General features: G+C 49.0%; 1 protein-coding gene across 1 annotated transcript in view; it reads right to left on the reverse strand.

Annotated features, from left to right (window-relative positions):
* Positions 1-26,518, reverse strand: part of LOC119436311 (amiloride-sensitive sodium channel subunit beta) — a 71,811-nt gene that overhangs the window by 7,778 nt on the left and 37,515 nt on the right. The window contains exon 9 of the mRNA XM_037703126.2: positions 20,033-20,084. Within this exon, the coding sequence (XP_037559054.2) occupies positions 20,051-20,084 (34 nt within the window). The 3' untranslated portion in view covers positions 20,033-20,050. The remainder of the gene's footprint in view (positions 1-20,032; positions 20,085-26,518) is intronic.

Consider the following 26,518-nt stretch of genomic DNA (forward strand, 5'->3'; position numbering starts at 1 on the left):
AGCTGTGGCCGGGTCTCGGATCGTGAATCACCAGCCATGCCTGCTGCTATGTCGGTCTTCCATTTCGCTTACCCAGCGCGACGAACTGCAGATATCCAGCGCGCCCGACGCTCCGCAGCGTGAGGCCTTGAAGGAAAACGGTAGAATCTGATGTTGGGATTCAGGCCGTCTTGTTCATGGCAGCCCACGACGCAGCAATAACGACGGTGACGCTTTTTCGAGGCTGAGCTAGGTCTCTCCGGATCGGCGTCGCCGATGTCTTCTGCTTCCAGCATTACGTCCCACGGCACACGGAGAGTCCGTTTTTGTAAAACTATAGGCTGCGGCCAGCTCGCAGCCTGGTCGCCATGGTCTGTGAGAAGTGACGAGCCTTTTCGCACTCGAAGCAGGGCAGAAAAAAGTGCGAATCGACGCAAAACGCGGGCTAGAAACGTGCTTCGCCACACCCAGGGCTCAATACTATCCAAGCTGGTACTACCCAGATGACGTTTTTCGCCGCCACCAGGCGCCGCTACTATACCTCAAACTCCAGTGCAAGACGCCCATTGACCCTCTTCGCAGCGATCCCGTGGGTGCTGCCATGTTTGATCATGTGGTGACGCACCCATCGCTTGCCTCCATGTTTACCATGGATGTGTATGACGCCGGTGCCACTTAGCAAACCACTGTTTCGGGAGATATCGTAGACGGTGACTGGGTGGACGACAGGAAGCTTTGGCCACAGCTTCAGAGAACATGAAAAAGCGCTTTCGGAGCTGATTAAGCTATGCTCAAACGGCGCGAGCAGCGTTTGTGGTGCTTGTTCTAAAAGCGGAGCTAAATATGTATTCCAAGCTATCCAAACTTTTCCCTCATCAATTGAATCAGGATTAGTGTCTCTTGCTCTTCGTTCTTTATTTGACAAATATTTTGAAGCAGCGGCTTGTCCTGTTTCTGACTCAGTAACGTGCCTCGGTGCGGTCACTATCTGATTATTTTCTGCCTAATCGCTCGCGGGTGTTCTCAGTTCCGATAGATTTGTTCTTGCTGGGCACAAGGCTTGAAACGCAGCTGTTTTGTACAGGGTCGTCCACTCTTAGGGTGAACACGGTTCAGCGTGGCCTCATAAAGCCACTGGAACTTCATGGCCGCGCTCTGTGGAGCGCCAGTCCGTCCGGCGTATAAAGGAAGGTCCGGCGCGGCCGCGTATCGAAGCGAAGCGGCGCAGGCTCACAGACAGACCTGAACTTCACGCTCGCCATGCTCTCGAAACTGCACATGAGCGAAAAAAAAAAAAAAAAAAAACTGCACATAGGGACTTCTCTTTCTTGAAGATTCGCCTGTGTCTAGGTACTACTGAGAAGTTGTCGAGTTGCCGGTTTTGCTCTGTTCGTCCCTAGCGGAGCTCACTGCGCGCGAAATCGTGTTACGAGAGAAAATTTGGGGGCTTTTGCTCCTTGAATATCTGACTTTGCCTAGGTACTATGGCGGAGAACTTCCTTTGCTCGTTTTGTATGCGTTTGTCCCTAACGTTGGCTTCCGAGACTTGAGGTTTGTTTACGCGATGCTGGCTTCCCGCCGCTGGCGTTGGAACGGAGAACATGCTGGGCTGGTGGTGACTAGGCACAACTGTGGCTGCTGTTAAGGGATCGATGGCATTCCTAAATAAACGCATCACTGTTTTGATGATTCAAATATAATCTCACTATCAGGGAGGGAGCAGTCTACCTGACTGGAGCAGTATTTTTTTATTTGGGGTGTTGCGGAGCGCAGCTGCTGCGTAGCTTCGCGTTGGCCCCGCCGCTTCGCGTTGGCGCCCGGCACCGGGGCACAAACGAGACCAGTATCCGCTTGCCCAAGAGCGAACGCCCGCATCGTCGCACTTTCACTGCAACTAACACACACACACACACACACACACACACACACACACACACACACACACACACACCGTGTTGGCGTCATTGTTGTCACCTCAACACACGGGCACCTTCATCCCGCCGTCTTGTTCCCTTTTTTTCGCTGTGAGCGTGCCTACTTTCGTCGTTGAAAACTTGAGCGACGCGGCTTTTCGGCAGCGAGGCGTGTAGCGTCGTCAACGGCCCGCGGGCACAACCCCTACCCGGGGCATGGAGTTTTCTATGACCCGGGGGGACGGTGAGACCAGGGGCGTAGCCAGGAATTTTTTTCGGGAGGGGGGGGGGGGGGGGAGCGTCTGCTTTCCTCTACGTGACGTGATCGATCATACCGGTAGTTTAAGCAGACTCTATGCAGGCATATCAAAGACATGGCGCCAGTTACCTAATTAAATCTCAGTAACGTAAAAATTACTGGTGGTTACTCCACTGTAGTGGAAACAATACGCACTAGGTTTGCTTCGCGTAACGCCGTTCCTCCTTTTTTTTTTTTTTTTAAATCGTGCTGCGTGATAGCTGGGACACCCTGTATGTCATTGACGTTCTCGCCCGCAGCAACCCTTTTAATTACTGGTTCCGTAATCCCCCCCCGCTCGCGTGTGCTTGTGGGGAAATTAAGTAAAAAGTAAAGCAAGCTCAGTAAAATACAGTAAGTACGACAGGTACAGTGGGCGTTTGGAGCAACGGTCTCTCATCGCGCCACTGAATGGACGAATCTTCGAAAACGCATCATTGAGACGACCCGCCCGATCGGAGAAGACATCATTAATTGTTAATCTCCGTTAAGCGTAGATAGCGTCGTCCTCGTCGGGGCGAAGTGCGTTTCACAAGTCAAGGACGGCTATACACGTAAAAATGCACGTGTGACCACCTAGGCTATACCTACTCCCATAGCAATAGCTTGTTCGCTGCGTCATTGCGCTAGAAAACTTAAATACGCGCCAAAAAGGCGCAAGGTTTTTTATTTATTTTTTTCGAAGCTTTCGTCGCCCTGCTCCCTGCGACAAGTGAATGGGCCGCTGAGTCTTCCGCTGTGTGCGAGCGTGCAGCCGTCATTTGTCTTTACGTCAACAGATTCGGAATTGTACAGAATATTTCACCGCACAGCATAGATATGGCATGTGTACGCATTTTAAGTAGTACGTGCAACTCATTTCTGCTTCACTTACACCGGTGCCAACAGGAAGCGGCCTTGTACCTCACCGAATCTCGACTGATTAGTGTACTAGTGATGCATGAATGAACTCCGGTCTTGTTCAGTGCATAGTGCACATAAAAAATTTCTCAGGACGCGTGAACTCCGACGAGAACTGTCAGCGCCTGTAACAAGAGTTTACTTCGCTGTACTGCGCACAGCAGTAATCCATGCTTGTCGGCTGTCTGTTCCATGCATTCTGTTGTGAGTCGGTGGAATTTCACTGCTGGCATCAACCCCTTCGTGTGTACATTGCTGGTTTGGGATTCCACAACACAACAGCAACTACCAGCCTTCCGTAATTGCTGGTTTGGGATTCAACAACACAACAGTAACTACCAGCCTTCCGTAGGGGCGCAATCGCAAACAAGAGACGTTTCGCGCGCAGACTGCTACGTTCACACTTGGGAAGCGGCAAGCGGACGGAAAGGCCAAAGCGGCCGGAAAACTTTTCCGCGCATGTCCAAGTTGTTCACATTTGTTTTGCTCCCGCCGCGGCCGCCGCTGCCGCTTTCGTCCACATCCATCTAGTCAGCGGACATTTGTCGGCGTGGTGGCGCTCATTATCGCATTATTTCGAGCGGTATGTTCATTCATTGGCCCACCCGTCATCAAAAGTGATCATTTTGCGCAACTTCGCGTGTCATCTGCGACCTTCGGTAAATTCCTCGTTGGCGTTCCGTGATTCTCCTCACACGGGCGCGGTACCGCTGAGTCACAGGTTGGTGCCTAGGCGTGATTATATTTCTTTATTAGCTTTTATTTACAAGTTGTAATACCATTTCATCATTTCGTATTATTGTCGGCGCCTCCAGGACACCAAAGCGGCAACGGGAACACCACAGCCAAAACCCGGGATGGCCCTTGTGTTGGGGCTCGCCAAAGCCTATGCGTCCTACGCGAGACCTACGCTCCCAATCTATCGTCGCGACGAGAAAAGCACCCCGCGACTTCCGCAACATACCGTGCACGTGAGAGGAGAATTATGGAGCGCGAACGAGGAGTATGTCTAACTATTGTCTGCCATGGAAGTGGAAGAAGAAATGGCTTTTATACTTCTACCTACTTGTTTTCTAGAAATGGACAATGAATAAACGGAAGAAGCGGACACCTCGGAAACGGCGGTGGTGGGTTCGCCTGGCTTTGCAAAAGCGCGAGAAGTTGAGTCACGCCAAGGCTTCGTTGCCGTACCTCCGGTCGCGCGACGTTGAATACTATCGCGAGTGTTGCTGACAGTACGTTTTAGTACCACTCTTGTCGTATAGCGAAGGGTGGTTCTTGATCGCGTCGATCAGCATTACAGCCCACACTTTTGGTGCCATGTTTACATGCTAGTGTAGCTTCCGGGCAAGCAGAACGACTTTCCGCCACGTTTCCGCTTCGCCATGGCGAAGAAATCGGTCTATGAGACCGATTTGGCTCGCCGCCTGCCTTTCTGCCTGTTCTGCCGCCTAGGCGGGCGGATTTTGCAAGATTTGCCGCGTCCGACAGCTTCGAGACCAAGTGTGAACGTAGCCTAAGATCCTGCGCGAGCGCGGCCTAACCGGCACCTGAAGGGAAGCGGCGGAAATGTATACCGGAAATTTCGACCACCTGGGGTCGTTAACGTGCACCTAAATCTAAGTAAACCGGCCTCGAGCATTTTCGCCTTCATATAAAATGCGGCTGCCGCATTTGTTGCTACATTTGTTGCGCATTTGTTGCTTCAGAATACGGCCGCCACATTCTCGTCCAAAACCTCACAGAGTGTCAAAGCCTTGAGAAACACCGTGTCACTTTTTTCCATATGCAGACATGATTCGCTGTAAATTACCAACCCGAACGGAAGCGCCCAGGAATGAAATTGTAATAGTAGCACCGGTTTCTTGAATTATGTCAGCGCGAAGCGACGAGAACAAAGGGTTGGTAAGTGGGCGGGGGAGGGGTACGGAAAAAATTTCGGGGGGGGGGGGGGTTGAACCCCCCCCCCCCCTGGCTACGCCCCTGGGTGAGACGAGACCGCAAACGCACATGCCGGCTAGCCTAGGGACAAACACATACAAAATGAGTAAACGAAGTTCTCCGCCGTAGTACCTAAGCAAAGTCAGATATTCAACGAGCGACAACTCCTCAGTAGTACCTAGACACAGGCGAATCTTTAAGGAACAGAAATCCCTAAGTGCAGTTTTTTTTTTTTCGCGCATGCGCAGTTTAGAGATCATGGCGAGCGTGAAGTTCAGGTCACAAATATGTGCCTAGAGGAGGTGCTTCGCGTCGTCTGCTACCACGGGGGAGCGCGCCGCTCTTGCTTTGCTTAAAGTCCCTATAAGCAAAGTACTGCCATCTACTCTTTCCTCCGCCGCCTCCTCTCCTAAAGCGCTTGCTTTTTTTCTTTACTTTTTGCTTGCGAAAGCCAAGTCGACGGTGGCGCACCTAGAAAGTCCACGTTGAAGCTTCCAGGCCGGGCGCGCGCCGCCGCCGGCGACTGCGGCTGCGCAGAGGACTTTCAACATGGCTCTGAGGCGGAAAAAAAGAAAATATAAAGAAGTGAAAAGCGCGCGCTATCATCGTCCAATCGGAGGTACAGGAGAGAGAGAAGCGGCGTTTATCAAAGGATGGCGGTACTTTTCTTATATAGGGACTTTAGCTTTGCTGTGAAATACACTTCACTAACGCAGGCGACCGAGCACCCGAGGCGGCGACGTCGAGGGAAAGTGCGTTTCACTAACTGAAGCATTTTCCGGCTGCTTTTGCCTACAGCTTGTGAACAGCCTGGTTAGTCAATATGCATAAACAGAAACAAGCTTGTCAGCACATAAACGACTTAGCATTTTTTTTTGTAAATGATAGGGTAAAAGAACAAAGTTATTTTTTACGCGCTCTTTAGGAGGGTGGGGCCATATTATTTTTACTGCCACAGCTGTTGGTGCAGTGCATCCGGACAAACACATCAGGAGCGCTTCTCATAATTGGGCTCACGACTTGATGAGCCTAGCGCGCCGTTTCGCGCTTCTCTTGATGCTATAACGAATTTGGTTAATTGATTTAAGAAAATGACCAACACTCACCATAAATTTTACAGAAAGTTAGAGAGCGATTGTTCAGTCTTGCATGTATATTTGATCATGTTTGTCATCGATTCTACAATTAAGAAGGGCGAAAAGAGTACTTCGACAGTAACTATAAGGGCTGACATCCGCTGCTCTGCGGCTGTCAGCCCTTATTTAAGCATCCTGTGTTTTAAGCATCGTTGCGCGAATTCAGTGTGACCGCGATATAAATTAAGAAATGAAATGGCGCAAGCTTAGAGCGGACGCACTAGAGCAAAGTGGCTATTCATGGCTAGAACTTATGATGAGAATGCACATCAGCTATGAAAAAGTCTTTCAAATGGGAATTTATTAGGCGGGAGGAAGGCAGGCGTGTTATCTTTGATTACAGCATCGCTAATACAACCTGAGAAAACAGCTTTTTTATTGCAATTCCACTTAACATAGACTGTGTATATTATTCATTTTGCTTTCGTTCATTGAGGACTGAGTGACTCTTGCAGGATCTAAAAAAAAAAAAAAAGAGGTGACTTTCTTTTTTCTTAAATTACATATGAGAATGTACCAATGTAAGCATATTTGACAATGCATGCTACAGCCTGTCCACAAATACACTTGCACCTGCCACACAATAATCTCATAGACTTGTTATTTTTTATTTTGCAAAGACACAATACGAAAAAAATTGTGCATGAAGCAGCTCGATAATTTTAATAGAGGATAACCATCCCAGAAGCTTACGCTCTCAAGCACTTCCACAATGCAAAAATGTTGAATAAAAACATGCAAGCGTGTAATATACATCGCGCGCGCATTGTAAAATAAATTCAGTAGGGATGGAACACATTTGAAAATCAGGCACACATATCTGCAAAGAAAACAGCCGTATTATACGGGGTGCACAAAGATTTAAAAATATGCACAAAAAAAAGAAGAAGAAGTAGTTTAATGCTTGGAAAATGTAGAGAGGTCGGCCGGAAAATGGAGCATCTGGCCTGCTACTCTACGTAAGGGAAGGGGAACAGGGGAAGAAAGAGGGTCACAATGGGGGATGATAATGGAGGAACGAGGTGAAAGGACACATTGCATAAATGTTATCACAATCGTGAGTCCAGGCCCGTGTCGCCTAAGAAACGTGAAATAGCACGCATTGCCTCTATCATCTGCCAACTCTGTGCCATGCGCCTCGCAAGAGGTCCTCCGACAGTGGTCTATTGTATAAATGCCTCAAGGTAGCTGCCAGTGTCAGTCTTTCGCGTGCATATTCAGGGCACACCACGAGCACATGGTCTAGAGTCTCTACAACACCACACACTGAACAGTCCGGGCAGTCTGTCCGTCCAATGATGTGCAAGTATTTGCACGTGAAAGCGACGCCTAATCGCAGTCTGTGTATCAGGCATGCAATTGCATAATTGCAAATCGGGATCCAGCCTTTTAAGGCGGACGTGACGAGCGTCTGGCTGGGCCCAGTGTGTTCTTGTCTGACAGAACCAAGATAATATGTTGTTTGCCGTCCCTTTGAGATACTCAGATTATTTTTTTAATTCCGCCTAATTACATAATTCGTCTTATTAATTAATCAGCTTCTCAAATATTACAATTAGATTAAATGTGTCAATGACAAAATTGTAGAGCAACATGAAAGACTCCCGATACAGCTTTCTATTGTTCAATACGCGCTACGTAGAAGTGTATTTCCGAGCGTGAAAGAAGCCCACGAATACACGCAAAGTGCCTCGAGCGGCCAGTCGCGCGGCAATTTTGCGTGTATTCACGGGTTTCTTTCACGCTCGGAAAACACTCTTATGTATCACGTATTGACCAACAGAAAGCTTTATCGGGAATTTTCCATGTTACCGTGCACTTCTCTCGTTCACACTTAATTTTTATCTAAATTATAGCATTAGAAAATTTGATTAATCAATTATGAAAATAATTATGTAATTAGGCGGATTGCAAAAAAATAATCTGAGTATCTCCAAGCGACGGCAGACAACATTAACTTGGTTCTGTCCAGCTACGGGACAGTCGCATATTTTAAAATCTTGCTGCATGATAGTTAGGACACCCAGTATATATCATATACATGCAGCAAAATTTGCACGAACTGCTGTGGCACACAGCAGTTTTTGTGGCACACAGGAGGTTCTCTCTTCCGCAGCGGCTTTGGAGGCTTATTTGACCGTGTGAGGTTCTTTGGACAGTTCGGAAATAAGGTTCGAACTGCATTTGCTGACAGAACAGGGCTCTTTGGCGCGGCAAGTAGCACTTTTTTTTATCGAGCTCCGCGTAATTGTCACAAAAGAGCGCTTAATCAAAGCGCGCGCCGCGCAAGCCAGCGAAAGAACACGCCGGCCCCACGGCAACTTCAACCGAGGGGGAGAGCGCATATGCCTCAAACAGCGACGTGACAAACGGCGCCTGGACTTCTGGAAGAGCATGGACCACTATTATTCTTACACCGTGGCATGGACGAAGCGACGGTAACCGGAGAGAGAGAGAGAGAGAGAGAGCACACGCGCGCGCCGGGACACCTTCTCACCCGGCGAGTCGAGAGAGATTGCTACAGCGTGAGCGTGCGCCAACATGATGAGTGATCACCCCCCCCCCCCCTCTCCACGACGCTCCGACGGCGGCGGTCGCTGGCGTAGTCTTAGACTAAAAGACTAAAAGATTCCCAGGCTTTGGCCATGCTACGAGATCACGGCTCCGATAGGAACGTTCGAGAACGCCTGTGGAAGCTATATAACCGCCGTGCGAGCATCAGAAGAGTTCAGTGGAGTTCAGTCCGCACCGGTGAATTGATATAACGTGAAGACCGAGCGTCTGTGGAAAAAGGGGATTCTCCGACAAGCTAGTCGACGAGTTCATCGAGCGTCTGCATTTCCGGAAGAAGTTCCTTCGAGATTTGTCCTGAGCTACGCCGAGATCGTCTGACTCGAAGACCAACACGGGTGAATACGATTGGACACTTAGTGTTCCTTTTCATTTTGTATTTTACTTGTTGGACTCTTAGTGATTGTCGTTAATTATTTTGCCTGTGTTGTGTGAATACCCATCTGATTTGTATTGTGTTGTGTCTAGCCTAAGTGTGCAAGTGTGTGTGTAACTGCCTTGTGTGAAGAATATATTTTGTTGTGTTTTGACAACTCAACTCTGGGCTCTGACTCGGTCTTTGGGCAGCAACCGGCGTTCGCTGGCGTACCAGAGGGCCCATTCTTAATTGTCCTTGCTTTCGTGGGATTATTTTCGGAAGCTGATAAGTTGGCTTTGGAATTTGGTCCGGCGTCTGCGCCTCGTTCACGGGGTCTGTGACAGTAACATGCCGTCAATATCATATCCTCTAAAAAATGCTTGGCTGCAGACATGGTCGGTAGGCATTAGAGTTCGGTCTTCCCTCAGATTTGCACGGCGCCACTACTCTAGACGACCGCTGTCGGACGGCGCTTTGAATAAAGACACGTTCCGCACAAGTCCGGTATCCAGAATTGCAGTTCGAAACGAAGCACTTTCTACCCATTTCAAACGCCCCTCAGAAGGCCGCAGCCACCTTTGTCGAGGGCCCGTGGCGACAATACCCAAGCACAAGTTCATGAAACGCACGCGAACAAAAAGCGCGTGCCTTCAAAACAGCGCGGCCGCACATGCAAGCAGTAGGACGCAGCAGCGGCAGCACGCGCTTGCCACCGAGGCTGGGACCGCATTTCGCAGCGCCCTCTACGACGGCGCCGACCGAGCTGTAACCGAGCCGAACATAATCAAGACGCGATCGGGCGGCGCTTTTGCGCGCGCTGTGGGGAGTGTCAGTAGTAGTAGTAGTAGTAGTAGTAGTAGTAGTAGTAGTAGTAGTAGTAGAAACTTTGTTTTACAACGAAGTCCCAGAGGGTGGAGCCCTCAGTCCAGGGCCCCATTTGCTGCTGCTATCCGGCTGGCCCGGTCGATCAGGCATCGCTGGTCGTCGAAGGCTGTGCTGGAAAGAGCGGCTTCCCACTGGGATGGGGAGGGGTTGGGTATTCTAGGTAAGCCGGGTGGTTTGGAGCATTCCCACGTAGAATGGTAGAGGTTTGGTGACCACCACAGAAAGGACATTTGTCGGGGTACTGGCTAGGGTAAAAAGTGTGGCGGAGAGCAAGGCTGGGGAACGTACTAGTTTGGAGCTGGCGCCAAGCGGCTGCATCTGCACGGTTTAGCTTCACGTGTGGTGGAGGGAATGTTCTACGGGATAGTCTGTGGTGTTGTAGTATATGCGTGTATGTAAGCGGTATCGTTTCCACCTTGTCTGGGTTGGACTGGCCTTCCACCGGTGCCTGGAGGGTTAGGCCTCGGGCTGCCGCATGAACGCGCTCATTGCCAGGGAGAGACGCATACCCAGGTGTCCAGACTAGGTGAACTAGTGGAATGTTTTGCTTCTTGTGTAGAATTTTATGAGCGATCGGTGAAATCCGTCCTTGTGCGTAGTTTCGACATGCTTGCTGGGAATCTGTAAGAATATGTATGATCTTATCTGGGGGTTGAGCGCTGATGGCGAGGGCTATGGCACATTCTTCGGCTTCCGTGCAGTTGTCAGTGCGTATTGTGGCTGATAATAGTTCTTCGCCCCTCCAGTCGGCCACCGCTACCACTTTGGCTGTAATGTCGGGGTAGCACGCGGCGTCTGTATAGAAGGTGTCGAGGTCGTTGCCCTATGCTCGGTACAGTGCCATTGCACGTGCAGTGCGCCTGCCTTTATGGTGTTCGGAGTGCATATTCCGAGGTATGGGGGCCACTGTAATGTTTTCTTTGATGTCTGGGGCGATTGACAGGGGCTCTCGTGGGGCAAACTCTGATGTTGGGTAACGTAATTGTCTGAGTACGTGCCTTCCTGTCGATGTACGTTTCAGTCGTTCGATCTGACCGACTTTCTGGGCTTCGATTAATTCGGCCATGGTGTTATGCAAACCAAGTTGTAATAGTCTAGCTGTTGAGGTGTAGATAGGAAGGCCTGTCGCCGTTTTCACCGCTGTTCGTATGAGTGTGTGTAGCTGGTTTGTTTGGTTTTGGGTGAGTCGGTGGTAAGGTGCGTGATAGGTAATGCGGCTTACGATTAAAGCGTGTATGATGCACATGACGTCGGATTCCTTTAGGCCGTGGCGGCGGTTCGTGACCCGCCGGATCATGTGCACTACTTGATTAATCTGTTTCTTCAGTAGCGTCAGGGTATATGTCGCTTTCGCATTGGCTTGAACATGGAGTCCTAGTAAGCGTAATTTGTTCACCTTATTTACAGGTTCACCCTCGATAGTCACCGTGATGTCAGGCGGTAGGTGATGTTTCCTTTGGAGTTTTTTTACTATAAGCAGTTCTGACTTTTGAGCTGCGCACGTAAGTCCCCCTGCCCGTGCATATTTCTGGGTGACATCGGCTGCTGCTTGTAGTGCGTCCTGTATTTCACCATCTGAGCCACTGGTGGCTCAGATGGTGATATCATCAGCATAAAGCGCATGCCTAATTCCCGGTATGCCATCTAGTAGTGCAGGTAGTCTGCTCATAGCTATGTTAAATAGCACGGGGGAAAGCACTGACCCTTGTGGCGTGCCTTTTCCCGCAAGAGGGAAAGAGTCCGAACGTATATTTCCGATGCCTATAGTCGCAGTGCGATCTTTAAGAAACGCCCGGACGTAATTGTATAGTCGTCGGCCACACTTTGTTGCCGCTAGATTGGTGAGTATGAGGTCATGAGCTACGTTATCAAACGCGCCTTTCAGGTCTAACGCAAGGATGGCTTTGCTTTGTTGAGTGCTGATATGGTCAATTAGCTCTTCCTTAATTTGCAGTAGTACGTCTTGAGTGGATAGCCCCAGTCGAAAACCGAACATTGTGTGCGGCAATAAAGCTTGCTCTTCTAGGTACGGCTGAAGTCTTGCCAGGACGACGTTTTTAAATAACTTTCCTATGCATGATGTGAGCGAGATGGGTCTCAGTTGGTTTAGAGAGGGCTGCTTGCCTGGTTTTGGCATCAATGATCAGTGTAATATCGGCGTGCCACCATTCTTGCGGCAGCGTGCCCTCTAGCCAGTGGTACTGAAAATAATCTGTAAGTTCTTTTATCGATCTGTCGTCGAGGTTTTTTAAAAGCCGGTACTGTATTCCGTCTGCTCCCGGGGCGGTGTTGCGTACTATTCGATGCAGTGCCGCTCTAACTTCATGTGGTGTGATGTCTTTGTCTAATTCCGAAGGCTCCGCATGCGGATAATCTATGTAAGTTGGTTTGGGGCCTGTACCTATATATGTAAGTGTCTTTTAGCTGTTGTATTATGGCCGCATCAGTCCCAGGTGTCTGTCTCAAGATTTTTTGAAGGGTTTTGCTGCTCGTTGCTTTGGATTGATTGGGGTCGATGAGATTTCTAAGCAGTACCCACGTTTTGGCGGTGCCCAAGGTACCCTGCATTTGATTACATAGGTTCTTCCAATTGTTTCGCGTTAGTTCGGTTGCGTAACTTTCCGCCTGGGCTGTTAAGGCGGATATCCGCTGCCTGAGCTTGCGATTGTGCTTTTGCTTTTTCCACCTTTTTTGCAGGCAATGGCGAGCCTCCCAAAGGTGTAATAGGTGCCTGTCGACATCGGGATGTTCTGGTGACGTGTCGATGATTTTCATTGTCGCACGGAAGTCTGTCTGAATTTGTCGGATCCATTCCTGCAGAGTTTCTGGTTTCAAGCTGCCTTCGTAGGTTTCGTTGGTGCTTTCTTGCTTGCGCCGCTGTCGGAACTTGTCCCAATCCGTCATTCGTATTTTACGTTCTTTAATTTTTGTTCGCGGTGTTATTAGATGCGTTTCTATTATATTGTGGTCACTACCGAGGGTCTCATCGAGGTTGTGCCATCCCTGGTACCTGATGTCTTTGATCAGCGTAAGGTCGGGGCAGGTGTCTCGACTGACACTGTTGCCTATTCTCGTTGGGTGGGCTGCGTCTGTAAGTATGGTCAAGCCTAGTTGTGCTATCGTCAGTGCTAGCCGTCGACCCTTTGGATTAGCGGTCTTGTAACCCCACGTTGGGTGTGCTGCGTTGAAGTCCCCTACAATAAGCAAACGTTGCTTTGCTTCCTTTAGTGCGTGTTTGAAGAGCCCATCGAAACAGTCTGCCCGTTCTTTAGGGGCACTATAGATGTTGAGGACAAAGAAGCTAGGCTCTTTCCTGTCTACGGGAATGATTTCGATGAGTACGTGCGGTATGCGTTCGGAGCTGAGGGTGTGGTCGATTGCGGTTAACCTCTTTGACACTAATGTCGCTGTTTTAATCGGACCATTGTGGTGTTCTTTGTACGCAAAAGTATTGTATCCAGTCAGTTTAGGTTCAATGTATGTTTCTTGTAGTGCCAATATGTCTGGTGTGTGTGTCTGTGCGTGTATGAACGGCGTTAGATTTCCACGTTTCCGGCAGAAACTGCGGCAGTTCCATTGCCAAATTTTGATGGGTTGTGTTTGCGCGACATTTTGTTGTCTAGCCATCTTTTATTGTAAGCTGGCCTGAGATGAAGGGCGTGCGTAAGGATGCGCCCGGATATCTTCTCTTGCCTCGAGCGGACTAACACGGGTGCGGTTGGGGGTGGCGTTGTGGACGACCGTCTGAGTAACTTCCTCGCGAATTTGTTGTCTAAATTCTTGGGTTAGCTCAATGAACACCTGTTGCAGGGTGCTTTTGATTTCTTCCTTTATTCCCAGCCTATCTTGCGATAAACTCTCCTTGAGTTCCTGTCCCGTTGCATTTCGTTGCTCAGGCGCTCTCTATCTTGTTGAAACTCGTGTTTTAACTGGTGTAATTCCTGTCGAAGAGTGATTGCCATTTCGTTTACTAATGTTCGCATCTCTTGCCTAAGCGTTTGGGCTATGTCATTAATCATTTCCTGCACCTGGGCGTTGGTAGTGAAGTTATTTGTGAGAGCCACCTGCCCTGTATGAGTATTGTGTGTGCATGTTGTAAGGGGTGGAAAATTAGTGGCAGTGGGAGAAGGTAAGGGGGAAGGATTTGAAAGCCGCTCAGCCCAGCTCACCTTCGGCGGATTCGTACCAGGGCCCTTCGTGACCGCTTTCCTCTCGCTCTTCTCCAGCATGTCGATGGTTGACCGTGATTCCGCCCCTTGCTCGTTTGCAGCTGCTTCATGCCGTTCATGTCGGGGTGTCTTTGTACGTGGTAGGCTTTGTGATCTGGATGTGGATGCGTCCCTGGATTTATCTCGTTTCTTTGAGTCCGTTGATCTTCGGGGTGATCGGCCTCTGTCTACGTTCGTCTCCGTGGAAGCTGGCGGCGATTTTGACCCGGGAGTTTTTGGTTGATCGGTGCTAGTCCCAGGGTTGGTGGTGGTGGGAACGTTGTTGGCGTCACTGGTGTAGCCGGCGTTACGTAAGAAGTGTGATTTGTTGAAGGGCTTGCGCTGCCTGGCTGGACAGCTTGGGTTCGTAACCGGGTGATCGCCTTCACACAGCACACACTTCGGTTGGCATTGGTGGTCCTCCGATGGGTTTTCGTGTCCGCAGTTTTTGCACCGGGCACTCTCCGGCGTGGGACAGATGTCCGCCCTGTGCCCGGTTTTCAGGCATATGCTGCATACCTGAGATAGCGGTCGGTAGGGTCGACATAGGAGCTCTCCACCATAATATAAATTGTTCTTGGGACTTCCAGCCCGTCGAAGGTGATGAGAGCAGCCGTCGACTTTCCGAGCATGCGTGCAAAGAGAATCGGTGCTTGCGGGGAGCGTAGATTAGCCATTAGTTCGTCCGGGTGAGTTTCACTGTCGATCCCAGTGGCAACTCCCTTGCAGGACATGTCGGGGGCTGCCACGTATGCGTATACTTGGTACTCCTTCCCACCAAGTTGAAGGGTAGTGATCCGTCTGATGCGTTCCGCCAGCTCCTCCTTTGGCGTACTTGCCACTGCCAGGTTCTGTTCGTTGCGGATTCTCAGTGTGAGTGCGTCAGATTCGGTTGCAGTAATGTGGGCAGCCTGACGCACCGCTCGGGCGACGCGATGCGATTGCCATTGGCTGAAGTCGAGGCCGTCTCGTGGACGGAAGACGATCTTGTAGTCAGACGGTGGAAGTGGTGGGAGTCGTGGTTTTCGTTCGTGTGCCTGGTTGGGAGCGCGGTCTGGTTTGGATTCTCCCGTCGTAGTTGTTGGATGGCTGGCATCGCATCGGCGTTTACGGGCAACCGTAAACCAGTCTCCCCCATTGCCGTCAGTATCGTTGCTTTCACCTTCGATTGCGGCGTTGATTTCCATTCTTTCGGAGGTTTGGGTGTTTTCAGGGTCTGCGTCGACCAGGGCGGTTTTGATGGAGTCCATTTTGGCCTTGCCAAGGATTATCTCTCAACAGATGTCTCTCGGCTACAGCGGGCGGCCAGCCGCCGACACTGTGATCGCTCCCGTTCGGTTAGGCTTGGCCGGGCAGCCGTCACCTTGGATCTTCAAGAGGCGATAATTTGACGTAAAATCGACGCACGGATGTTTTTCGAGTATCGGCGTGATCGCGTTGCGGTAGTAAATCAATTAGTATCACTCACAGCACTTGGCGTGGTCGAAATCTATTCGAAATCCGGCATTGGAGGTCGATACAGCGGGAGCACATGGATCAGAACGGGTCGTCGTCCGGAGTGTCAGCACCTCTCTTTGATCTACGCCGCAACGCTCGCCGGAGCCGTCAACCTCTTTTTCTCCTCCTCTTTCGCGGAGCCAGCGCATCCGCCACGCTGAATGGTTGGCGCTGAGCCGTGCTCCCTCAAGGGCTGCAGAAGATAGCGCCAACCTTTCCCTTTCCCTCAAGAACCACTTATCATCATCACGCTGAATGGCTGCGGCGCGCGATGCGATCCTGTCAGGTGACGCTGACGTCACGAAAACGACGCGAAACTTTCTTTCGCGCGCTTTTAGTTCCTCCCGCCCGCCATGCGCCTTCGAAACGGTGGTCACCCTGCCGCTCCGAACATGCGTTTCCTTTCCCCGTGTTTCCGTAGGCATCTGAGCTTCGTTCTCCGTGGAAATGCCTTGCTGCTGCGCGTTTCAATGCAGCAGCAGGTCAGAGAAAGGGCTAGCATTACTTTCTTTCCCCCGAGGAAAACGGAATGTCGTGCGCCGGAGCAGTGGCTCCATAACATCGGGAGTAAGGATTTCGCCTCTTCTAAGCACGTCGTTCTTTGCGAGGTGAGTCTTACAGCTTTCCTTATATTTGTGGGTGAAGTTGCATGGAGATTTTAATGCCCTTTGCACAGCCGGACTCTTCGTTCAGTTTAATACAGAGCACCTATACCTGTGCATATAGTAAGTCGCTGAACTTTTTTGTTGAATCTTCGTGCCGTGACAAAGCTTTTTTGTGCTTTTGCGTGCGCTTTAGTTTTCAAATGTATGTAAGTTATAAGTTAATGCCCGTAACTCCTATTTTGTAATTGTGTGTATGTGTGTGCGTGCGCGTGTATGTGCGTGTGTGTGTGCTTGTGTGTCTGTGATCCTTGCGCCTGATACTTGTGAAGCCAAGGAACTCTTGCTTTTATTGCGTGCTGCTTGTATCCTTACAAAGTTTTAATACAGCGAGCATTTTTGTTTATTTTTGTTTACGTACACTTTCGAAGGCATGAACCCCAACATATAAATAGATAAGTGTCGTTTCCTTTTAGTTACATGTATAATAAAAATGTGCATGCTTGTGCCGTCTTCCTTTCCAAGAGTGCAAACAAATTCAAATGAAAGAAATTTGCTTCTTACCATGCGTATACTCGGAGATCACTGTCATGTTTCAGCTCCATTTTACGATCAGCTTTAGCCGAAAGTATTGCAAGCCTATGGAAAGAAAAAATTTAAGCCCGACGCAGTTCCTTATTTGTTCTCGGATCGGCCGGCGCCACAGGAAAGAAACCTCCCGGCAAAGAGATGCGAAGTTCGCAAGAAATGCTAAAAAAAAAAAAAAAAAAAAAACGGAAGGCACTCTTCAATGATATTATACTTATTAATTATAGCATTCGTCCGCGTACCGTGACTACATAATGAAACACAATGGACGGCGAAATACGGTTTTTAATGAAACCATAATGTGGAACAGGGATTAAAGAAGAAATACACATACAGCGCTGAAATACGGAGAATATTACAGTTTATTTACCATATATCCCGTAGTTAACGTGGCACTTTTTTTTCTAGCCTCCTACCGGTCCGGTCCGCAATCTTCGGCGCTGCCTAGATCATTCTGTAGTTCAGTGGTTATAAAACTCTGGTAGCGATTTTCATCGTGGAAAAAGTGCGAATAAGAATTATTTTGTTTAGTTAAACTAAACAATTATCCTCTTTCCTGCATATAGGCTTATGAACGTGAGTTGGTTAAGCGAAAGTAAAAAGTCAATTAACAGCCGCTTAATAATATCTTGGCAGCAGCCGTGAAGTAAATAGTCATACACACAGAAGCGAAGTCACGTATCGGGTGTGCATTATTCGCAGATGCTAATAAAGTACAAGCCACGCGCTTTTCATAATCTCCCTGAATTCTGATAAACATTACATCTTGAATTCTGTCAGTTCATTCTCAAGTGTCATAGTCTTAGAAGTTTCCGTTGAGCAAACTTTTTTTTCTTTTTATGAATTTCTTGTCGTTTTATCGTGACGGAATACAGGCACGTGCGTTAAGTTCTATATTGGCTCTTTCGCAAACAGAGCATGTATTTTGCACAGTGACATTGGGTACAAAGGCTTTATGCCCACTACTCTCGGCGAATTCACTTTAAATAAACGAACATTTCTGCTTACGTTCTTTCAGCTTTTTAAGAGCCACGATTATGAAACAAATTCTCGTGTATATTCTACGCTGCTGACATTATATGCGCTCAATACATCGCGTTACAGACAGCCCAAGTGGCGACAGAGGTAAACCGCTCAGCCACTGCTTGGTACTCATTCTTTCGGAGCGCTTCCGCTTTTATTTATCGAAGCGTTTTCAAAAAAAAAAAAAAAAAAATGTCACGACGTTCTATCGGAAGCGTATTTTCGTCATGACAGTTTCACAACGCGCCACCCAGAGGGTACTCTCCCCCACGACCGTAAAGCTGGCGCGAACGCTAGCCGACGGGGGAGGGTAGGAAAGAGCGATCGGAGAGGGTGGTGAAGCGTGAATCTGGCTGGCATTGAAAAATAGAGGAGGCGCTGGTCCGGATGCACTGCACCAACAGCTGTGGCAGTAAAATATAAAATGGCCCCACCCTGGTACAGAGTGCGCAAAAAATAACTTTTTTTTTTTACCCTCATTACTTACAAAAAAAAAAAATGCTAAGTCGTTTATGAGCTGACAAGTTTGTTTCTGTTTATGCTTATTGACTGAGCCGGCTGTTCACAAGCTGTAGGCAAAAGCAGCCGGAAAATGCTTCAGTTAGTGAAACGCGCTTTCCCTCAACGCCCCCGCCTCGGGTGCTCGGTCGCCTGCGCTTAGTGAAGTGTGCTACACAGCAAAGCTAAGCAAAGCAAGAGCGGCGCGCTCTCCCGAGGTAGCAAACGACGCGAAGCACCTCCCCTAGGCCCCTGTGCGCCGCTTCGCTTCGATGCGCGGCCACGCTGAGCCGTGTTCACCCTAAGATTGGACGACCCTGTACAGGGTCGACCACATCTAAGGTGAACACCTCATTAGTATTCAAAACATCATAGAAGCTGATGTTCAGCACATAATTCGAAAAATCATTATTGTGTTTGTCGACACCATGATTACATATCGTATAACGAACATTTCACTGGTGAAGTAGAATAAACGCTGTAGTTTTACTGGCTTGAATACTAATGCAGGTGTTCACATTAGATGTGGTCGATCCTGTACATTGTAATACCTTGTAGCAAAGATGTATTATCGCTAGTAACTCGCTTACTCTTGTGGAGTAACGAAAGATTCAGCTTCGACCATTCGTGCGCTATTGCATGGTGTATAGTCCGTCATTTGTTGTGCCTATATAGCGCGCATATATTCAAGCGTGCGCCCATTCACTTTTTCTTGACACGTTGGCGATAGAGTGGGTGTAAGTTCCGTGCCAGTTGTGGTAGATGTGTGTAGATACTGTGCGCGAAACTTAATATGACAGGAAGCGGCGCTACTCCCTTTGTCATTGTTTAACGAGCGGTACTCACTCTTGCCGACGTTTTGGGACAAGCCCTTTCTTTGAAGGTTAGCCATACAACGCTGGCAGATGAGCAAATTTATGCATACTCGAGGAAAGCCGTACATCTCGAAGTGCCGCTAACACGCACGAACATTTGCAGCGGCGGTCCGCGAATTTGGCCACGCACATTCATTCCATTCCTTAATATGCCGGTCACTATTTTTGCGGCCAACTACTGCATACGTTTTCAATCCACATGATTTAATATAGCGTGATTGCAGCAAAGTGCGTTAGCGAAAACTCAGTTGCATTTCTGAGAGCTGATCGCGCAGAAGCAAGGTAGAAGCGGTAACGGTTTCGTATTCGTGCGCTGTCGCTGAGGCCACATGCGGCGCGCCGCCGTAAGCGTCATCTCGTTTCTTTAGAACAAACTGCTCCGCGAAAAGGGTCAATAACCTACTCAAGAACCTGGGTCACATACACATGCATGTCTAAACCCAGGATAGTGGAAGGAGGGACAATAGCCACCACGTCCAGTGAGCAGTTTTGTTTTTCTGTGCCGTAGGTATACAAGATGGTGATGGATGGCACTTTGGTGCAATGTTGATTGGACGAAATCACTAGAAAAGCAAGTTTTTCTGCTGACTGTAATGTTGATAGATAATGGCTGTAATGCTGCTTGATATTTTGAATATTCCATATTAATGACGCACTACATTTGTAATGTGGAAATTGTGGGTTCGGTCCTACCATGGTGAGACTGTTTAGGAGTACAGTCGCAATCAAGAGCTGCAGAAAACCGGTGGTATAAACTTACCTAACATGGATGCGCAGACTACTTGAATGCAGCCACCACAGCTCTCCTGCGCCTGAAAAGAATGTGTCGAGAACTTTGGAGGAGTCTACTGTAGAAACTGCACTGTAATTATGCATGTTTTAGAAGTCGACCTGCAGTAAAATGAAAAGCGCTGGCTGTACTATTATGGTTTGCAAAAATGTTGCTGCGCATGCCCGAGGAAGGTATTTTCCAACCAAAATAGTCTAGACCACAGGCTGGTTGAACGAAGTATTGTTCTCATTCATCAGCTTTGCCTTTAAAGGGGCCCTGCAACGCGAAGCTTGTTGAACGGCACCGATGGTATCTCCTCGATGCAGCGATTTTGTGTGGTTCGTAGATAGGATGTGACGAACTTAAAAAAAAAAAAAGAAAAAAAAAACTTTTTTTCGGGGGGGGGGGGGGGGGTCTTGCCAGAACCACGATCTGATTATGATCGTGGACTCCGGGTTAATTTTGACGACTTAGGGTTCTTAAACGTGCCCCCAATTCACGGGACACGGGCGCTTTTGCATTTCGCCCCCACCGAAGTGCGGCCGCCGCGGCCCCGCGACCTCATGCTTAGCAGCGCAACACCATAGCCGCTAAGGATGTGACGAATGATAGTGCCGTTATGATTATTGGTTAAAAATGTAATGCGCAATTTACGTTCACACGATGTGCGGGTATACTGCGAAAAAGGTTACGGCATTACGTTTCACAACAATATTAAGTATCTCGGAACGTACCACGGGCGAGGTGTTGCAACCACGGGAATGACACATCACATGTTGAGTAGGCGCGCCAACGGCCGCTTCGCGGAAGCTGCTGTAACCATAAATGTGACGCAATGTCCGCCGGCATTGCAGGGCCCTTTTAAAAAAGACAAAAAGTTGAGTAGTTGGTCGGGATTCATGTCAGAAAAAGTTAGGCGTGCAGACACCGAGACACGGACACATCAAGAAGAGGATAACGGCCGACAACAAGCTTGTGATGTTTACTAAACGCCATAGAAAATTAATGTGGATATTCGCTTCTTCACCTAGCCGTCAAGGAGTAAACCCAACAATTTTATTTGTGTTGTCTGCTTCCTCCTCTTGTGCCCGTGTCTGCACTGTGCACGCCTAACTTTTTCTAACATACATGGTTGACCTTCCAGCACACCCGTCCACTCCGCGGTGTTTTCGGATGCATTCTCGCAAAGCCTTTGTGCTCGCGCATCCGCGTGCGACCGCACATATATATAGGGCAAAATGTAGTTTGTGGACGAGAGTTTTGTTGAAAAGCAACCTTCATGGCAGCCGACTTGACAGGTTTTTGCAAAATAATTTTTGTTCAATATGCGGCACTTTGAGAAAGCCCCAGTCCATCCCTTATGTCAAAACGGGATATGGATAGTCTTCCTCAATAAGCGAACCTATATCGCGAACCACGATGGCCGGAACACTGGTTCTCCAACCATGCGGCGAGGCGAGGCGCGCGGTCCCAGCTTCTGGCGCTCGAGGCCGCTACGAATTTCGCAAATTGTTCATTACTGTAATTACTAACTTGCGGTAAACAGCACAAAAAAATAGTGGTCTAGAAGTCCGGCATTGCATGTTCTGCCGTTGTATGGCACGTTAAGGTTCTTAAAATGTAGCACGAAGCCTGATAGTCTAAGATTAAGAAATATGTTTAAGTGCTGCATTAGATGCAGACGTGTACACGTAGCAGGAACAAAGTAACGGATTACAGTTGCAGTTACTCATTCGAAATTGATTACAGTGACCAATTGCTGCCCTATGTAAGTAATTAGACAATTACTAAATTGCATTCAATTACTTTTACGTTACTTACCTCCCAATCTTCACTAACACCGCGGCACAAATGCAGTAAGTTGAACGAGCTGATCTGGCTCTCTCAGTGCGTACTTTGCAGCTCCTCCCACGTTATTTATCATCACTAATAATTAAAAACATTTCGTCGTTCATGTCTGTCCACGTTTTCTTGTGAAGACACCAGCAAGCAGGACTGGAAGTCCGCTCGATGTGCGCGATGGAAGGAAGAGCTGTGTTGTAACAGTGAGATTTGGATTATTCATTGCCGTGATGCTCGCGTTTGGGTCCTCTTTAAAGCACAGTGATTCGTTGTTGTTGGGGCTCGGAGAAGGCGCTCCTGCTAGGGCCAATGAAAAGCTGAAAAAATAATCTGTAGGTGACTTCCTGACAAATCGTCGGCCAACATGTGGCGGAGTGCGTTAAGATCAGCAAAGAAAAAAAAAACGCTTAACCTTGCACTCGGCCGCGCAACGCTTGAAACAGCGAAGCTGGGCGATCGTAGCCCAGCATTTTCCAGAAGTGCGCGCGAACTTTTCATCTTATTACTCATGATGATGATAATTTCTTTTCGCGCGTCTCGGACTTACGGCCGTCACTGCGCGTTATATAGCGCAATAATACCGACACCGCGTTCCAATGCCGACACCGCGTTCCAGGAGACCCCCTCCGTGAATGCGTCTCTCTCTCTCGCTCTCTCTCGCTCTCGCGCAAAGCCTCTTCATCTCGCAGAGCACGAGCGTACGAACGCGCCAGCTGTGGACGAGGACGACGACACTCGAACGCAATCATATGGTTCGTATAAATGCATGTTCTGCAAGCGTGGCTCTATAGCCTATAGTGGTTACGACGCTCGCTTTGGGACCGGGGGCACGCGGGCTCGAATCCCGCTTCGGCAAGGAAATTTACTTTCTTTCTTGGTAGTGTCTTGCTACACGCCACAAATTACGGCTGGCTTAAAACGCCCGGGTTTCCATGTCTGAACATATGCATCTGCGAAGTTGCTGCATGGCACGACCGCAGCGTTCTACTGTAGTTCCCGACACCTTAATTAGTAAAATTATACTCTCTTACATTTGCGATGTAAATGTCAAGAAAGTTGAATCTACCACACCGTGTTATTCATTTAAATAAGAAAGTATTCTCTGATCCTCGCTCACGTGCCTACGTTCGCTCACGAACTAAGCACTGCACCGATGCTGTCTGAGTAGCGTACGGTTTGCGAGCGCGCGTCGCATAGGCTTTTTTTCGTTTTGATCGGCGCAGCCTATGCGAATTGTCACAGACCCCGTGAACGAGGCGCAGATGCCGGACCAAATTCCAAAGCCGACTTATCAGCTTCCGAAAATAATCCCACGAGCAAGGACAATTAAGAGTGGGCCCTCTGGTGCGCCAGCGAACGCCGGTTGCTGTCCAATGACCGAGTCAGAGCCCGGAGTTCACAAAACACAACAAAATATATTCTTCACACAAGGCAGTTACACACACACTTGCACACTTAGGCTAGGCACAACACAATACAAATCAGATTGGTATTAACAAACACAAGAAAATAATTAACGACAAGCACTAAGAGTCCAACACGTAAAGTACAAGATAAATAGGAACACTAAGTGTCCAATCGTATTCACCGTGCTGGTTGGTCTTGGAGTCAGACGATCTCGGCGTAGCTCGGGCAAATCTCGAAGAAAGAACTTCTTCCGGAAATGCAGACGCTCGATGAACTCGTCGACTAGCTTGCTGGGGAATCGCCTTCTTCCGCAGACGCTCGGTCTTCACGTTACATCACTTCACCGGTGCGGACTGAACTCTCTGAACTCCTGAATTCCTGAATTCCCGAATTCCGCTAAACGATTCTCGCACGGCGGTTATATAGCTTCCACAGGCGTTCTCGAACATTCTTATCGGTGTCGTGATCTCGTAGCATGGCCAAAGCTTGGAAAGCTTCTACTCTTTTCTCGTACCTTCGACCGCCGCTGTCGGAGCATTCTTGAGGGGGGGGGGGGGGTGATGACTCATCCTGTTGGTGTATGCTCACGCGGTAGTAATGTCTGTCGACTCGCCGGGTGAGAAGGTGTCTCGGCGCGCGCGTGTGCTCTCTCTCTCTCTCTCCGGTTAACGTCGCTTCGTCGAGTCTCTTCCAGACGTTTCGGCGCCGTTGTTAGCGTTGTTGCTTGAGGCGTATGCGCTCTCCCCCTCTGTTGAAGTTGCCGCGGGGCTGGCGTGTTCTGTCGCTGGCTTGCGTGACACTCGGCGCGCGCTTGGATTACGCGCTCTTCTGTGACACGAATAGTACCCTGATTTTAAGGACTGACGAAGATGCTTAGCCGCGAAATAGTCTAGCATGAGCTACGAATCGTCACGTAGACCACCCATTTTACTTTCTCACGGGAAGCACACATCGTGTGTGTCTCTTTTTTTTTTCCGGTACTGGTTATTTGGGACTAAAGAACGCAGTGCTTCGTCTGGGGAGAGCGGCTGTTGTGTACGTGGCAAGCGAAGCATTGTGATTTACTCTGATTTCTCAGCAGATATCTTGCGGATCTCAGGGTGTTACTTTACATAGCTGATTTTTTAGACTTGTACATATTTGTAGCGTGGTGCTCGTAAGCGGATGGTCATTCGTGCTCATTCCCGATCGTAGTGGGTACTGTGAAATTCTTGTTTTTGATTTATATTCTGTGTAATAAGGCTGATGTACTCACTTGAAATGCCCCCCCCCCCCCCCCCATGTAATGATTAAAAAAATACACCCTATTTCACTCTATCCGGGTTTTAGACATGATAATCGAGGCCAACGGGCACAACGGTCGCACAATCAACAGACGCACCTCGCACGCGGAGGGAGTAATTAGACTAATCTCCAGGGTATCCAACAATAGAGGATGGCTCAAAGAAGACAACCTTCTCAGGATTTACCACGCGTTCCTAATGAGTCATGTAAACTACATTGCCCCTATGCACAAATGGCAAGTTCACGAGAGAACCAAACTAAACACGCTCATTTGCAAGAGTATAAAGAGGGTCCTTGGCCTCCCTATGCGTACTAACATCGAGAGCCTCATGAGCCTAGGCATTCACAACACCCTAGAGGAAGTCATTGAAGCGCAGCAGACGGCGCAGCTTGCTAGACTTTCGTCCACCATCGCGGGGCGAAAAATCCTTGAAGGCGTTAACATCAATCCAATTTTTGCAATGGAATGCAACACGCAGCTGCCAAATCACACGAGATCTTACATTAAGGTTTCTCCACTGCCGAGGAACGTACACCCACAACACAATACAGGCAGAAGGGTGGCTAGGGCCTCTGCACTCCTGACACACGCACACGCGTCGGACGCATGTTTCGTCGATGCCGCTCAATACGAGCGTTCCGCTAGCAGCACCTCCCGCTTTGCGGTCGTCTCCGTTGACACCAAGGGCCGGGCACTTTCGGCCGCATCAATCATTACCTCGTCGCCCGGTAAGGCAGAACAGCTAGCCCTAGCATTAGCGCTGTTAGATCCAAGCAAAACGGAAGTCTACACAGACTCGAGATCGGCAGCCAGAGCATTCGCATCTGGGGCCGTCTGTAAGGAAGTCGCCAAGATACTCGAAGGAAAAGTACTTGTTCATCACACCATCACCTGGTTCCCGGCCCATGTAGGGTCGAAAGTAGGGGGGCTTGTCAACGCCAACGAATTGGCCCATGCTCGGGCGCGAGGTCTCGCTTGCCGCGCCGGGCTATCCGGGGCCGGTGCACCGGGCGGGGCCCGCGACGGGTCTGGTCCGATGGTGGCGGAGACGGAACCCTCCCCCCCCGCTTTAGGGACATACTCTCCACCTTTAACGAAGCCACAAAGCATTATCAACTTGCTCGCAAGGGCATTTCCGTTGCCCCATCGAAACCTAACACGGCCTCAATCGGTTACGCTTAGGTTATTACAAACGCACTCGTATCCCAGCCTCTCGATCTATAGTCGTTTCGCGGAGGTCTCTCCTTCGTGTCCCGACTGCGGCGGATACAGTGATTTTAACCATATGCTCTGGGAGTGCCCCTCTTTACAGCACCACATGGATCAAGGGATCTCGCAAGACACATTTTCTTTTCACTGATCAAGACTCATGACTGGTTCCATGGCACTCAAGGCAGTCCAGAAGGCTCACGATGCGGCGGTGAGGCTTGGCCTTCCCGTCCCGACGTGGGAGCGGCCCCCGGTCCTCCCTCCATGAAAACGGGGGTGACTACTTCAGGACATCAATAAAGTTTACTACCTACCTACCTACCTACCTACCTACCTACCTACCTACCTACCTACCTACCTACCTACCTACCTACCTACCTACCTACCTACCTACCTACCCACCCACCCACCCACCCACCCTATATATCCCGCATTGTGTGTGTCGAGCAATAATTTTTTATGTAAATATCTCTTTCATGATTAGCTGTACTAGACATTAATAAGTACATGTATTTTGTGCATCGTTTGGTTTCTTGTGTGTACTACGCAAGATTGACACTGACAAGTTACGTTACATGTTTCTGAACAGCACTAATTAAACCTTATTTTCACATCGCAGTTATTTTTACACCAGCTGTGACTTTGTCGCTGTGTGTTCCTATCAGCACACAGTGTTGTGGGCAAAAAAGGAAAATTGCGCGTAGATATCGTCAAATAATTGCAACGAACGC

Source organism: Dermacentor silvarum, chromosome 1 (assembly GCF_013339745.2).
Source record: "Dermacentor silvarum isolate Dsil-2018 chromosome 1, BIME_Dsil_1.4, whole genome shotgun sequence".
NCBI lineage: Eukaryota > Metazoa > Arthropoda > Arachnida > Ixodida > Ixodidae > Dermacentor > Dermacentor silvarum.